A 16,623-nucleotide genomic window follows, 5' to 3' on the forward strand; every position below is an offset into this window, starting at 1 on the left:
GGAATGCTGTCAGTGGCTCAAATATTTGAATGTGTTTTATTGTGAGAGGTCAGGTGTTGATGATACAGTTGGGCCGGAAAGGAAATAGCGGAATTAAGATTTGTGCCGGGGTCAAACTGGTTCCTTTATAAAGAGGTTGACCTCTGTAGAATAAAAATTTAAAAACGATGGCGGTGTCGAAATTTGCTGGGTTTTTTTCACCCCCAGAAAGATGAACCACAAACACCAAAAACAGCAGAGTTACATGTGTATACAGGGGGTATAAAAAGTCTACACACCCCTGTTCAAATGCTAGATTTTTGTGATGTAAACTATCTTCTCCAAAGACAAAAATATTGTCATCTGATGGATAGAATTCACTGTTCCAAAAGTTGCCACAATGGGGGGTTTTGGGGGTTGCACGTGACAGCAGACATAGTTTTGCATCATTCCTTGTAGCATCTTAGTCTAAATTTACATTAACTCATTCAAGCCCAAACATGTGCATATACATTTTTTAATACTTTGTCCTTCACTCCCAAAAACGTATGTATATGTTTTTTTTGTTTTCTTTTGTTTTTTAATGCAAGAGATACTGAAGGCTTTGATGCAGCTTCTGACCTGAATAGGTTGCATTAAAGCAATGGTAATTATAGTGTATTATTAAAAAAAACAAAAACGCTAGCAGGTGGCAGCAGAGTATAAGAGATCAGCCAGGGCCATGTTGCAACAAGCTCTTTTTGCCAGGAATGTGAATAATGATGAAACTGCGCTATATGCTAATGCTAATTGCTGCAAAACAGAACCAAATACAAATACTTTTTTTTTTCCTGATGAAAGAAGAGTCTCTAATCTTTATTTTGGTAGCTTCCATGTTTTTATAGTGATAGAACACAATATTCTGTGGGACTTGCAAAATCAGTCAATCGGGGTTGCTTCAGTGAAAATGGTTGACAGTGAATAAGTTAAACAGGCATATTTTTATCCAAAGAATTGTTCATTACTTAATTTTTTAATTGTTATTCACATTTAGCGGTTCAACTATGTTTAGGTACACCCTTGTATCTCTCAAGGCATTTTACTCCACGTAGTGGTCCAGCTTTTGTTACAATGCTGAGTTGAGATTTGCATGTCACGCATTAGTGGCGATATGAGTCACACATTACATCTCTGCTAATTTGTCGCTCGTTTACTCATCCGGAAAGGCCGCATGTGTGGCAAAGGTCATCAACGCCATCGTCTTTGTGTCGCATTAGGACGCTCTAATTACGACGTGACTCATGAGACGCCCCTGCAGTCTTGACACTTAGCAAATACATAATAATGTGTTAGTGGAGGGATGGTGCTGCTAACGGCCAGTTCATTGTTGAAGATGAAAATAGTCTTCAGCAACAAGAGATTTGAAATAAAACAGGTCATGTTTGGTTTCACTGCATGTGTTCAGCTTGAATTTGGTTGTTGTTTGTCCCTGCCAGAGTGTTGCTCTATTCTTAGAAGCACAAATCTATGACTGCAGATGGTCACGGTGTCCAGGAGGCTGCTTGGCCGCAGACCTGAAGCATGTCAGTACAGCTCATTTGCAGCTCACCAACAACACTGGGACCAACCAGTCCAGCTTGAAGGAGTCATGGAAACGATTGTGTTGGATAACCCCTCACGTCCACTAAAGTTAAATGGATCTCATCCTGTCACGTCTGATCGTCTGCATTCCCCAGCAAAGGGGTTCATGAGGACAGCGACGTGGCTGGAAATCAACTCCGGCCCACCGTCAGGCACTATTCAGAGGATTCGTGTTACAGCGTGGATTAATCTTGCATTCCTGAGTGTCAGGATTGCCTGTTGCTCATGACTTCAGTGCCCTCCCTGACCTGGCCCATTTAAAGATCTTACCATCATAAGGGAGTTTAGCAGCAGTAAAAATTGTATCATTTTGGCCACTCAACTGTCTTTTGGACTATCAAAAGAAAGAAATTTCTCAAAGTTGACATTTTAGAAAATGACACCATTATTATTTCAGTCAAATTTACATTGACTACACTGCTTATGTAACCAACAGATCCGTGAGCTATGAAGATGGAGGATATTCCAAATATAGTTGGGCAAGACTTGGTCGTGTTTCTTTACAAAGTAACATCACCACCTACTGACCTGGCATGTGTGCTGCAGTGTTTTTGGTTGTTTTGTAGCTCTATATGTGAACTTAGTTTAAAAAAAAAAAAAAAAAAATAGGGCTACAGCTATCAACTATTATTAGACTCAATTATCCTCCAGAGTATCCTCTCGAATAATAGAGATAAAAATCAGATGGAAAAAAAAAATGATTGTGCATTATACAAATACAAAATTATGTGAGGTGCATGTATTTTTCACTATCCTCACGTTCTACACTGTAGTATCTGCGACTTTGAATGTGTGTGTGACCTTAAATTTGAAAGCTTTAAAGGGTAGGGCCTGTCAAGATTTGTGCTTTTAACGCACATTAATTGGTTCTACATTGTAGTAGACATATTGCATATTTTAAAGGGATACTTGACTCATTGAGCTGATATTTTGTCTATAATTAATGTGATAACTTCATTATTATTCATGAACAATTAATACCTTGAAAAACTAATTTAGGTAATTTAATTTTTAATGACCAATCCCGGCTCATCTGTTTTCTGGCTTTGGTCAGCAAACTGAGCCATGATTGGTCGCTACCTACTTCCTCAGCACAGGTGATGTCATCTTCACCTGACAGCAAGTGGAAAAATTAGTTTTAAAGGTATTACTTGTTCATGAAAAATAATGAAGTTTGTCACAATTGTAGACTAAATAATATCTTTTTTTCTGTTGAAAATGGCTCAATGCGTCAAGTAGCCTGTTAAGTGCGAAATCATCCCAAACTTTGGACAGTCTGTCATTTACATGCTACTTCGTCCTTGTGGCTTTTTAACGAACCAAAATTAAGCATTCTCTTTGTTGAAGGCCCTTTTGTTGCATTGGCTCTCATTCTATTATAGAATTGGTCATCGTGTTGTGGGTCATCTGCATTTACTGCAATTTGGCCAACACACAGTGAGGACATTGATGCGGTCAGCTCAAGTGGGAGTTGCGAGATGAAAAGCATTGGAAGATACCAGAGAGGCTGCAAGTAGGTGTGGCGCACCCTCGTGTATGGCGCAAAACTACAGCTCTTTTGTCTTTTATTGGAGGAGAAGCTAACTGGGATTGAGTGGAGGGAACATGAGAACAGCCTTGTGCTGTCAAAGCTTGCACACAGGGGTGCAGCGGGACATTTTTGGGCCTCAATGAAAACACAATTTGATACTTTACTGTTATGTTCTTTTGAGGACTCTATGCTGGGCCCCTCAAATCATTTTCTGACAGCAACCAGCAGTGTTGCAAATTGGTGCTGTTGCCACGTACGTCAAATGTGATGGGCATTTGGTTCACCTGCACAGTCTGATGAAATTCAAGAACCGTGTCAGAAAATGTGCCTTTACAAGGATATTTAAAATCTGCTCAATTTTTTTTTTGATTGACACTGTCAAAGAGTTATTGATTTAACAGTGTTTATTATTGTGACTGTACTTCGCACTCATATACTTGTCGAACTGCACCGAATCATTGTGACAGTCGTTTTTGTTTGTGCTTCTTGGAAAGGCTGTTTATTTCCATTTGTATGATGCCCCATTTGTAAGAAGCATGCACTGGTGGGCTGGGCGCCCATGTTCCAAATGTTCGCTCACCAATGCCAAACAGCCTTTTCTGCTCTTGACTCTTGTGTGGGGTGCTTTGCTGGATTGGGTGATTGAAGGCTTATAAGTAGCAGTACATTTTAATGTTTTAACAGATGCACTAAACTTCCTGTTTTTGTCATTTGCTTTATGGGACTCTCGTATGACGATATTCAGGTGTTTTTTTTTTTTTTTCGTTTTTTTTTTTTTTCGTTTTTTTTTTTTCTCGTTTTTTTTTTCTCGTTTTTTTTTTTTAATGGCAAAATGTGGTATTTAAATAGAAGTAGTGAGTCAATTCTTGTGCTTAAGTAAAAATAGAGACTCTGAAATGTACTTATGTAATTGTTTGTGGCTCTAGTGGCGTGCAATTAACTGTGTATTTGATTTTAGTAAAAGTGAAAATGATGTAATTCACACCTGTTTTGATAACTTCTCAGTGTGTGCCCTTTTACAAGAAAAAAAGCTAGCTAGCATTGACGCAACTTTTATGCTATCAAACAATGTGTGCCTCGTAGCTTTGATAATGTTCACTAAAGTCACAGAAAATGCAATGGAAGCTTTTTTCTTTCATTCTTTTTTTTTTAAATTTTTTTTATTTTTATTAATATCATTTACACCTGCTCTTTGACAATTTCTCAGCGCTTACACTGAGAAGAAGCAAAAATTGTGGTTACAAATGGCATGTTCGTTACGCTAACACTAGCACAACTTTTATCCTATGAAATCAATGTGTCCTCATAGCATTAGCCTATACTTATTTAAAAAAAAATCCTACCTGTGAGCTTTTAGAATAGAACAGGTGATTATTTTTTTTTAGGTTGTCATAAAATGCACAATTCTCTTAAATGTTGCACAAGGATGTGGATTATTTTGCTTCTCTGAATCTGTTATACTCGTTAATAATCACCATGTCACTTCTGTCCACTGTAGATAACAACCTCTGTCTACCTTTTTTTATGTCACGTACAGTGGTTGAAAAAAGTATCAAGCCTATTTTGACCAAGGAGTCAAAAGTACGGATACGTTTACAAATGTCGGTGTGTGTAAAAGTGAAAAGGTGACAGTGTCAATCTTGTCTTGGCTTTATTAGATTGTCAAGTGTATATAAAATGTTGTGGCTTTTGAAATAACGTCACATAACCCACAAAGCCACACACTAAAACATTTTAATTTGAATGCACAAAACTCTAATACTACATACAAACTGCGTGTACTTGTAGCTATTCAACTTCAGGTGTACCATGTATACCAGTATGTATGTGGTTTGCACTGTGAGACATCTCTGTGGCTTTCCTGACATGCACAGGAAATGTGTTGGCCCCTCCCACAGAGGGAAACGTGCACTACATACCAGTGTAGTTGGCAGAGTTGTGAATGTTTCACTTTGCTTGTTGCAACAGTACCTGGGCACATGGTTTATTTAGCATTTGTCTTGCTACAGATCCTCCTCAATAGAGAGGTAAGGCGTGATTTGTAGTTGGCAGCATCCGCCTGTTGAGCTTTCATAAATCTTAAACAAAGCGCACCTGTCGCACTGTGCAGTAATAACGCAAATATTTTAGGTTTAGTGTCTTCTTAGTTTATTCACATTTGCTGATTCATTATTTGGTGTAGTTTTAATTAAAGTAAAGTAGACTGCATTAAGGATTTAAGGGAATAACACTAAACTAAAAAAACGTCTTGCTGTAAATGTGAGATCACGGTCTCTGGTATGAATGTCACTTACGCATCAGGCCAATCATCTCTCCATACTTCCTTCAGGGTCAGAAGTCAGCAACATGTCCGACTACACCAAGCCACACCACCCCAACCCGCCGCACGGCAAAGGGGACAAGGCCCACCACGGCGGCGACTTCAGCTACGTCGGCATCGACGCCATCTTGGAGCAGATGAGGAGGAAGGCCATGAAGCAAGGCTTCGAGCTCAACATCATGGTTGTGGGTGAGTCGAACATGGTGATGAGAAACGGAATAATCATTTTTGCAGAGTTTTACGAAAGCGCCCTTGAACTTTTGACCTTTTAAGCTTCAAAGATACATTTTTGGGGGAGGGGGGGGGGGGGGGGGATGTTTATTTATTTATGTATTTATTTGTGCAGATTTGTTAATGTTTTGATCTTTTTTTTTTTTCTTCTTCCAAATTATGGCCTTTATGATTTGGAAATTGCATTGCAAGATCAATTAGGAATTTGAGTAATTGTTCAGCCATGTTATCCATACATATCTTGCATTGCTTTCAGCAGCACACACAGGTTAACAAGGTGAGAAGAAATCTCACAAATGGAAAATCCTTCAGTCTTTGTTTCTGCATTATGGGATGAAAAATGCATTTATTTCAGTGTCAAATCAGTAAGTAATATGGTGGTGGTAGTGGTTCAGTTAAACTAAGTATTAAAGTCACGCTGCTTTCAGTGCACCACTTGTCTGGGTCAACATTTTATGCATTAAGAGCCTCAGACCATAACTCAGCAAGTTCACCGGCCTTGTTCCTTGGTCATGCTTTTGTTGGCGAGAGCAGATATTTATCGTAAAAATAATTCAAGATGACTTTAACTGCTCTCCAGACTCCACGCGAGCACATGTGGTCATCGCAAAAGCCACGCTTACTCTCAAATAAACGACTTAACCTTTCAAGCCGTCCTGTCCTGTAGCTCCACAAATGGTTACTTCATTTTGTTTTTCCATTCTTTGAAACGACCGCACATGTTTCCAATAAACCCCAAAGCTGTAATTTTTTCATATGTGTTTACAGCAGCTATTGACTCAGCACTCAATTCAATAAAAAAAAAAAACAATCACATGGTATCCATTATGAATATTTTGGGGTTTTGGTTGCCACATTCCAAAATGTGGAACAAAGCAGTTCTTTTTATGGATGAACTTCAGGGCGTAATAATTCTCACGCAGTGCTTAACTCTGCAATGAACGAGCAGTGTGGACATAAATATGACGATAAGTAATTGGTGATTTGTCATGTTAAGAAATATACCTTCAATTAAAGGGCAGCATGCATCCGTTTTTGCTTGTCTGCACTTAAATGGAAATGTGGCTGTGCGATTGCACTTAAATTTGGAAAGAAAACAAAGCAAAAACAGCACCCCACGCTAGGGCTGTGCAATTAATCGAAATTCAATTACAATTTCTATTATTACACTCCACAATTACAAAGTCGGCATAATCGTAAACAAAAATATTATTATTAATACTAATTTTGAGTTGTTTAAATTTATATATTTGCAATATTTGAAACTTTTTTTTTAAATTTTAAAATAACTAAGTGGTGAATGGGTGTAAACACACTCCAGTCTACACATTAAAGCCTTGATTTTAAGCCCTATAAGGTATTAACGTACAAAACCACAAGGTAACACATCTGCATTCCTGCTGCATGACATCTGTATTTTTTTTTTTTTTGCATATCAAAGTACAGTTCAAGGCAGTTGTTCTGATATTGAGATACAATAATTTACTATGCACCTCAGTACAAATGTAATGCATTTTCATCACTGCTGCGGGCCAACTCACATTTGAGGCCGTCATGTATCAACTTGCTTTATCACCTTGACTGCAAATGAAACCTGCGCTTAGATGATAAATCACTGTGTTGTTAAATCACACTTTTTACTGTCCACTGGTGTACCAAACAATGAAAGTATGTTCTTGGAAAATATCAATTGAAATCCTCTATAAATTGATCTTGCAATGTTTTGCTACAGGCTTAGAAAGCTTTGGTAGACGTTGTTGGTTATAATACTATACACTCACAGAGCTTGATTGAAATCCATACCACCACCACGCATGATATTATCCATACAACAGCTGACCTCATAGATCACCACAGTAGTAGAGTATGTAACATGGGCGAATGAGTTCTTTGATAAAAAAAAAAAAATGTATGTGTGGTCCACACATCTGTCCCCTTGACCTCCATAGATTCTTCATGTGACCCTGCAGCTGTCCTACTATGCTCATGCTCCATTAAAATAGTTAACACACACACACTAAGTAAAGTTGAGAGAACCTTGCTTTTTACACTGGGTACAGAAAAAAAGCCTTCCCCAAACTGTGTTTGCGTTTGCTTGTGTACGATCTACAGGGCAAAGCGGCCTGGGCAAGTCCACTCTGATGAACACGCTGTTCAAATCGAAGGTGAGCCGCAAGTCTGCTGCGCCCAACCCTGAGGACAGGATCCCAAAGACAGTGGAAATCAAGTCCATCAGCCACGGTGGGTCGTCGCGCGTCGCCCCAGGATACACCCTGGACTGGTCGCCAGTCAGTCATAGGAAACATCTCAAGGACTCATATGTAGAGCTTTAAGTTAACGTGTCATGCGTGTTATCTGTGTGCAGATATTGAGGAGAAAGGAGTGAGGATGAAGCTGACGGTCATCGACACGCCAGGTTTTGGGGATCAGATCAACAATGAGAACTGGTGCGACCACAAAATCACAATCTCATGTGCATAATACAACTTAATCGCAGCAAATAATGTGTCCAACTCCGTTCATATTGATTTGATTCACAAACAAATAAATGATAACATATACGTAAAACATATTTTTCCCCCTATTCAATCCTACTCTGCGTGGGTTCCATTTTGACTGACATTTTTTTTCCCCCACATTCTCCTCAGCTGGCAGCCCATCATGAAATTCATTAACGACCAGTACGAAGCCTACTTGCAGGAAGAGATCAACATCGACAGGAAGAAGAGGATCCCGGACTCCAGGGTGCACTGCTGCATATACTTCATCCCGCCCACTGGCCACTGGTGAGCACGCACAAGAGTCGAATGTAAGCTAGCATGTCGCTAACTACACATTCTCGGAACACACACTTGTGTCTCCCTTACTGCCAAGCTGAAGCAGGCCTACTGGGGATTTTCCCAAATCCATCAGTTGTACCGCAGCTGGCTCTCTTGCGACCACATGTGGAAGTCATTACCTCCTCAGAGACACTCGAGGAGGCCTTTGGAGAATCATATTTCACAAAGTTACCCGACTCTGTTGTGCTCACTTGCTAACGTTTTGTAAGATTGCTGACTCACACGGGCAGATTATATAAACAGTTTTACATTCTATTTATTGTATCCCACCAGGGAACTAGATTATACATTTGATCCATACACACAATTAATGCCACATTAAAATTCACTTAAAAAAAAAAAAAACCTAAGAGACAAATGGATTTGACTATCAGGGGTCTGCAACATGTGGCTCTTTGGTCCCTCTCCTGTGGTTCCCTAAAAAGATTAGTCGAAATTAATAATTTTTTAAACACATTTATTTTTCATTTTTGAATAAAATATTCTTTAAATTAATGATTGAGACACTAAATGAATAATTAATGCCCTGTAATTGGCTGGCAACCATTTTCAGGGTGCAGTCCGCCTGCTGCCCAAAGCCAGCTGGGATAGGCTCCAGCACCCCCCGCGACCCTTGTGAGGAATAAGCGGCCAAGAAAATGAGTAGATGGATGAATAATTAAAAAAAAAAAAAATGCCAGAATCCAAATTTTTAAGTTGAGACGAAGGGTAGATGAAAAGGTTTTTAAAATGTCTAAAAAAATTACCATAAACTGTCAATAAAGGAAGGGGAAAAGCAGAAAATTACTCTAAAATTCCATGAAATTGCCAAAAATGTCAGAATTTAAAAAAATAAAAAATAAAAAAAAATAAAATAAAAAGCTGAAAAGTATTGCCCAAAAATAGTCAGAAAATTAATTAAAAAAAATGGCGGAATAGACAAAAATTAAAGTGTAACCATAAAATGTCCAAAAACAAAGAAAATCACGGAAATTACCATAAAATGGTGACCAAAAAATATATATACAGTATATATTTAATTTGCTGGCTCATTTGACGGTAAAGGTTGCTGACCCCTGGACTTTGTCCAAATAGTACCTTTCATAACATTTGCCATTTTAATGCCTAACTCATTGAAATCAGAAGGTTTACACATACAGACTGCAAGCACGAACGTGACCTTGTGACCCCCTAGTGATATCTTCATTCACTACTGGCTCATGTTTCCGACGTCCAGCTTTGTTCGTTTAAACCTTGTTTAACAGCCTCCCTCATCGTGTCTTCATGTCGCCACAGCTGTTGCTTTTGGAATGTGCATGTGTGAGTGTGCACTGTAACAATGCAATACGTTGGATGCCTCGGATTTGCAACACGGGGCTCACAGTGACCACTAAACCGCTTTACTGTACGTATTGTTTGCTTACATGCAGACACAATCGTCACCATTCAATGAATGTTGGAACAACAAACATCTGTCAGCATATTGGCAATGGATTTAAATGTATGTTGACTCATGAATCTGAGCTGCAGAATGAATGAAGGCTTAGAATGCACAGTAAGGATGCATGTAGAATGTTTTAGTTTTAATTGCTCCATTATTATTATAGTTGTCTGCAGTTGACCAGGCTTAGACTGCTGTGATGGTTCTACAATGTTGTGTTGATTGTTCAGGGGAAATGTGCTTTGTAAGCAATTTAGGATCTTGCTGTGTTTATCTGAAGATGCTCGCATATATCATCTTGCCCTAATTCTTCTTGCATGTCAGCAAAGTCCTTTTATTTGGCTTTAGAGGTTTTGGATAGCTGAACAGTGGCCACTGCGCTGTCGTGCAACAGCAACCATTACTGATAATAACCAAGCCAATTCTGCTTTTTTTTCCCCCCATTTGGTCATTCTGGTTATTACCTCATTCTGAAAGCCTTCTTGATGGGAAATATAGCTATGATGCATTATGTAAAATATAGTGTTGCATTGTAGCTGGTAAATGTTCCATTCATCTTTTTGTTTTTCAACCGCATAAAGAGAAGCATGATTCTGTATATAGCACATGGTGCACATCTGATTGTGCAAATGCATTGTCTTTGCAATATATGCAGGGATATGTGAAACATGAAATACAGAATAATGTACATGCATGTCTACTCATGTATGTCTCACATGACATCTGTTTGAATGAATGATTTCCTGTTGTCACATTTGCTCGCTAATCCACTTGGGTAGTTTTTTGTTGTTGTTGTTTTTTTTCTCTTGTCATGCGCCCAGACAGCTCGTCCTCGCCTCCAGGCTGAGCCCGGCTGGATCTTTGAACCGGGATCGCCTTGGCTGAAGCTAATTTAAGGACACAGCCAAGAGTTGTTGTATGGGAGTTGGAAGAAAAAAAAACAACAACAACAGAAAATAAGTCAAACAGAGAGTGACAAGTTGAAAAGTGTTGCAACAGTGTCACTAATTATGACTTTCTTGCGGCTAGTATGAGCTTGCTGTTGGGAGATGGAAGCTAGGAGTACAAATGAAACATTACAAAAGTGATACAAGATGGAGTTCAGTTAAACTTGTGGGGGGAATGTGATTTAAAAGTCAAACGTTGCAGTCCAAACTATCACCATATGTGCGATCTCAGTGAGACTAATCTAGACTAGAAGATTACTCCACACCTGTTTTGCTTTTTATTTGGCTTTCTTTCCCATATTACCACAGGAGGATGGCCAAAAACAGCAAATGGATTTTATTATGTTCTGTTATGTAAAACACGAGCAATACAATTCACCATTCTAAAAAGATCCTGGTAACTTCCAGCATTGTTGTTATTCCTTGGGTTAGCATAGGTTATTGATACAACATGTTCTGATTAACGCACAAAACTGGTTACGTCAATCAACCAAGTAAGTCTGTATTGTATCACTGGATAAAATGCAGCGTTGTCAGCTTGACTGCAATAGAATATAACATGGCTGCCACCTGGTGGTTGCTTTGGGTCATTACAGTAAACTGTGTGTGATTGATGCACATTGTGTCGCACTGGAATGAGTTACATACTCCACCTTCCACAACATTATTAGCATAGTGGACATAAATTATGCATGTTAGTGTCTTTCATTTTCTAATCATTTCTTTTTTTGGGGTCTCCCTTGCAGCCTAAGGCCTCTGGATGTGGAGTTCATGAAGCGTCTCAGCAAGGTGGTGAACATTGTGCCCGTCATCGCCAAGGCCGACACGCTGACGCTGGAGGAGAGGGACTACTTCAAGCAGACGGTGAGCATCGAGACCCATTCCACGTTTTTGAGCCCTTCAACCACAAACTCTTGCTGTTTGCCACAGATAAGGGAAGGGCTGCGAGCCAACGACATCGACGTCTATCCTCAGAAAGAGTTTGACGAGGACGCGGAGGACAGGATGATTAATGATAAAATCAGGGTAAACGTCATAAATGACTGAAATGTCAATGGAACCAGCATGAAACAAGTGCTTGTGTGTGTGTGTTATCTACAGGAAATGATCCCTTTTGCTGTGGTGGGCAGTGACCAGGAGTACCAGGAGAATGGAAAGAGGATTCTGGGAAGGAGAACAAAATGGGGCACCATCGAGGGTAATACTTGCATGTGATATTGAACTACAACCTTGCTGCCAGGAGGTGGCGTGAATGGGCTTTTTTTTTTTATTATTATTATTAAATAAACAGTTCCACTGGTGTTTTACTTTTAGAATTGCATGGCTAATGCTCTTATGTGTGCATGTCTCATAGGCTTGATTTCAAGTGTCTAGTTTGGAAATTGTGCATACAGCTTGCAAGTTCACTCAACGTCACTAATCAGCATTGCCAACCCCAAGCAGATATTCCGCTCTCTTGCGCTCAAAGACGAATTTAATTTAGTGCCTGTGGATTTCAAAGCTTTACATAAATAGCTTCCCCTCCTCCTCCACATTTGACATAATCTATCATTCAAACATGTGTTAGCTTTACTCCTGGCACCCGTCGCTTGTCACAGTTAGTTTGTGAAAACCAGTCACTTAAAATCCCCCTTAGTCAAAGACAAAGTAAAGAAAGTGAATTAAATAAGAGTGCAAAGCTGAGGGTTTGCACTCACTATGTCAGAGAAAATGCTCTGCATTAGCTTTGGTGAACAACAGCACCACCATGTGGCAAACGGATGACTTGCAGGCACACTGGAGCTGAGTGGATTTATGAGCTCATATAATTTCTCATTATATCGTTCTAGTTAATGGCTTGCTTGATTTGCCTGTGGGTGTTGAGTTCCATTAGAGGGCATCAGGAAAGGAATGATGAAATAATTAACCGACATACGCGTCTGCTTTGTTTTGCAGTGGAGAACATTGCACACTGTGAGTTCGCTTACCTGCGAGACCTTCTCATCAGGTCAGACACTTCATTGTATATTATGTCTAAAAGAAGCATTCCTTTATAATGTGATGTTGGATTATAGTGAAAATAATAATAATGAGCGGCTATCATAATTATTGCTTTGACTAAATTAAATAAAAATGTCTGGGAATAGCAGTAAAGAAACAGCTTAAATATATTGATTCGGAATATATATCATGCTATTGTTTATATATAGATTTTATTTTTATTCACTTATTATTCAATTCCTTAACTATTTTTTTTATTTAATTTGTCAACAAAAATTCCATATATATAGGACCATAATTGGAAAACAAAATCATTAAATAATTTAAAGTTAATTGTGTAAACAGTATATTACTGCAATAAACTATTTCAGAAAAAAAGTATTTGTAAATATAATACAATAAGATAAATATGAGGGGTTTTTTTTTAACAAAAATTGCCATCTTTTCCACGAATTAAATATTTCTTCTATAAAACTAAATAAATATGTTGACTTGATTTTTCATAATATATAATATAATTAATTTAATATTTATTTTATTTTTTATTATTTTTTAAAAATTATTTCATTTATTTATTTAATTTATACACATTTATTTATTTAATATTTATAAAATTTTGATTTCTAATATGTATAATATATAATATTCTAATATATGTTTAATTTAATATAATATATTTCCCATAATAGTAAAAAAAAAAAGTTTTTATGTATGATTTAATGCTCACTTCAACTGTATTTCATATTTTCTTCAGCCTCTGTCTTTAAAATCTTTTAAAATGTTGCCACAAAAATTACAGCCTTGTTTCTCAATATAATTTGACTCATTTGATATAATTGGGAATTTTTCTTGCAATTCTAATTGATTTATTATTTATTTTAATTTATTTTATTGTCTTAGTTTTCTGACCCTAAACTGCCACAGGTGTGTTTAAATTCTCATTTTATTAGGAAGAAAAGAATTAAAGACAAATAAAATTCGAAATAGCCTAATTAAATTAGTAATTGTTTCTGCAAAATTCAAATTTTACTAGTAATGTGATTCCCCACCCCGCCTTTCTATTTGTCACATTATTGTAGTTTGACTCCCCCCCCCCCAGCTCTACAGTTTTTGTTTGTTTGTTTTATACATAACTTATATATTGATAAAGAACGCGTTTGTCTGCGTCTGTTTCAGGACGCACATGCAGAACATCAAGGACATCACGGGCAGCATCCATTACGAGACGTACCGCGTGCGCCGGTTAAACGAGTCCAACAGTCACTTGAGCTCGCACCCGCCCGAGCGTCCTTCCGCTCAACCCAAGGCCAACGGTCAGCCCGAGCTGCTGCCGCCGAGCGGCGGCATGCAGGCCAACGGGTTGGTGATCCAACATCAAGTCCTCACCCACGAGATGTAGACACGCACACATACCCATTCCGTTTACATTTACAGGCTCATTTCCATACATCTTCTCTGAGGGCGAGTCAGTTTTCCGAATGGGACTTTTTCGGTAATAAGCCACTTTTCTATCGCCATAATACACATGGAAATCCACTCTTGTACAGTACAACTTGGTGTCAATATACAACAGGGGTGGGGAACTGATGACCAGCCTTCTAAACATTCACATTTTCTCTATCGTTTATGCCAATTAGGAATCGCGGGTAGAGCTGATTCCAGCTAACTTTGAGCAAGAAGCAGGCGTTCACCCACGCACGCACGCAGGCAAACATAAACAACTATTTGCATTCATACCTAAGGGCAATTCAGAGTTTTCAGTTAATTTCACATTCAAAATGTGTTTTTGTTATGTGGGAGAAAAGCCACAAAAGCATGGGGAGAACATGCAAATTCCGCACAGAAAGGCCAGAGCCGGATTTGAACCCACAACCTCAGAACTAAAACAAAAAAACACTGTGGGTGTATGAAGGATTCAAAGGAAACATTTAACTCTTTAGCTCCCCAAAAAAACGTATAAATACGTTACATTTAAAATGTATTAAGTGTTCTAAAGACGTATTTATACATTTTTTTTGTGTTTTTTAATGCTAGAACATACAGAAGGCTTTGATGCAGCCTTTCAACTGCAGAGAATGGGTTGGAAAAAATGGTAGTAATTACACAAACGGCCAGCAGGTGGCAGCAGAGTATAATAGATCAACCAGGGCCATGATGATGATAAGCTGTTTCCCCACAATTCTAAGCAGATTTGTGAATAATGATGAAACTTAGCTATATTCTAATGCTAATTGCTGCAAAACGTAAACAGTTAAAAAGCCCAGAAACAAACTAAATGTTAATATTGTTTTTGAAAAAAAATATATATAATTTAAAGAAAAAGTAGCTTTTTTTTTTTCTTTTTTTTTTTGAAAGGGGGAAAATTGTAATTAGACAGGACTGATAGTCATAACACTTTGGGATTAAAGTAAAAAGCTAAACAGAAAAATGTCATTTTCTCCCTTTTTGTTTTTTGTTTTTTTTTTAATTATATTTTTATGCTATATTTTTTGTTTTAAAAATTCAGACCTTTTTTTTGAACATTTTATTTTAAAAATATGACTTTTATTCTCATAAGATTTTTCTCAAACTTAATTCGATTTTTCTTATTTTATATACCACTTTCTTGTAATACGACTCTTTCCTTGGCAAAATCCTTTAACCAAAATACAACTTTTCCCCCTCTAAAAAAACTCCCACTTTTTTTTGTTTTGTTTTGTTTTTTTGTTTGTTTGTTGTTGTCTGGCCTGCAAAAGGTTCCCCACCCCTAATAAACAGTCCAGAGACAAATCTGACACTGCATTTAAACATCATTAAAATGAAACCAAAACAGCATTTTCTACTCTAGATTATTAGTTCTGATCCTTGCCAGCTGTCTGGTTTTGTTTGTGTTGTCATGCATCTAGTTCTGTCTAGTTACTTGGCTGTGTCAGGATATTTAGAGTAGTATTATTGTATTAAGAAGGAAGTCAAGACAAATTGACGCTGCCAATCAAAAAAAACGAGAGCAACAGTGTGGGAGCAGCTATTCATGAAGTTTTGTCACATTTCCGCCCCCCAACTGTGATGCTTTTAAAAAAAATCTTTATCGCCTCACTGTCTTGTCATATAGGGAACAGTCACCTTGTATTTTACATTGTTCATTTACCTGTGTATTTTTATTCATCTCGTTCTAACATTATTGTAAGCGACGTGCCATCCTTTTGTCCATTTCTTTGGCCTGTAAATCGATATTAAAGTCCTTTTTTGTATGATAAAGAATATTTGTGTGTTTTAGTTAAGCCGTTCTTTCAGCAACCGGGACTATAAGTGTTGGAATTCAAGAAACGTGTGGCAAGTACACGGGTGTCGTGTTGCACTTTAGCGTTTAAGGACCTGCTCGTGAAGTGTTTGTCTCATTGTGACATTAGAAACCGTGACATTTACATCGCAAGCTGAAATTGTTTAGTCGCATGTTTTGCATTGCATTTAGAAATGTTGTGCCAAGAACTTCCGTAAAATAACATCAGAAATATTTTTTTAACAGACTGAAGGGCATCTTTTACATTTCCATAATTGTCTTACAATCAGATGATCAAATCAACACACAAAATTGATTTCACCGCTGCTTTATTATTAACCAAGGGAGTACAATTCCATGTCCAAAGGAAGTTATTGATTGCTCTTTGTTTACTGTTGTATAGTTCATTGTTATTTGTGACGGTATCATAGAGTTAAGGTTTTATCTTTGATATGTTATGCTCAAAGAATAAAAGTTGGTATTTTTAATTGTTTAA

At 37.8% G+C, this 16,623-nt stretch overlaps 1 protein-coding gene across 7 annotated transcripts in view; it reads left to right on the top strand.

The window, feature by feature from the left end:
• septin9b (septin 9b) overlaps window positions 1-16,623 on the top strand; it is a 66,067-nt gene extending 49,444 nt beyond the window's left edge. For 6 of the 7 annotated variants that reach the window (XM_077525769.1, XM_077525771.1, XM_077525772.1 and 3 more), the window contains 9 exons: window positions 5,460-5,639; window positions 7,794-7,922; window positions 8,047-8,128; window positions 8,330-8,467; window positions 11,635-11,752; window positions 11,819-11,914; window positions 11,990-12,086; window positions 12,824-12,875; window positions 14,045-16,623. In XM_077525769.1, the coding sequence (XP_077381895.1) occupies window positions 5,460-5,639; window positions 7,794-7,922; window positions 8,047-8,128; window positions 8,330-8,467; window positions 11,635-11,752; window positions 11,819-11,914; window positions 11,990-12,086; window positions 12,824-12,875; window positions 14,045-14,267 (1,115 nt within the window). In that variant the 3' untranslated portion in view covers window positions 14,268-16,623. Of the gene's footprint in view, window positions 1-5,075; window positions 5,158-5,459; window positions 5,640-7,793; window positions 7,923-8,046; window positions 8,129-8,329; window positions 8,468-11,634; window positions 11,753-11,818; window positions 11,915-11,989; window positions 12,087-12,823; window positions 12,876-14,044 lie in introns of those variants that run through there. The other variant, XM_077525774.1, reaches the window with a different exon arrangement.

This window comes from Festucalex cinctus, chromosome 6, assembly GCF_051991245.1.
Source record: "Festucalex cinctus isolate MCC-2025b chromosome 6, RoL_Fcin_1.0, whole genome shotgun sequence".
Classification (NCBI taxonomy): domain Eukaryota; kingdom Metazoa; phylum Chordata; class Actinopteri; order Syngnathiformes; family Syngnathidae; genus Festucalex; species Festucalex cinctus.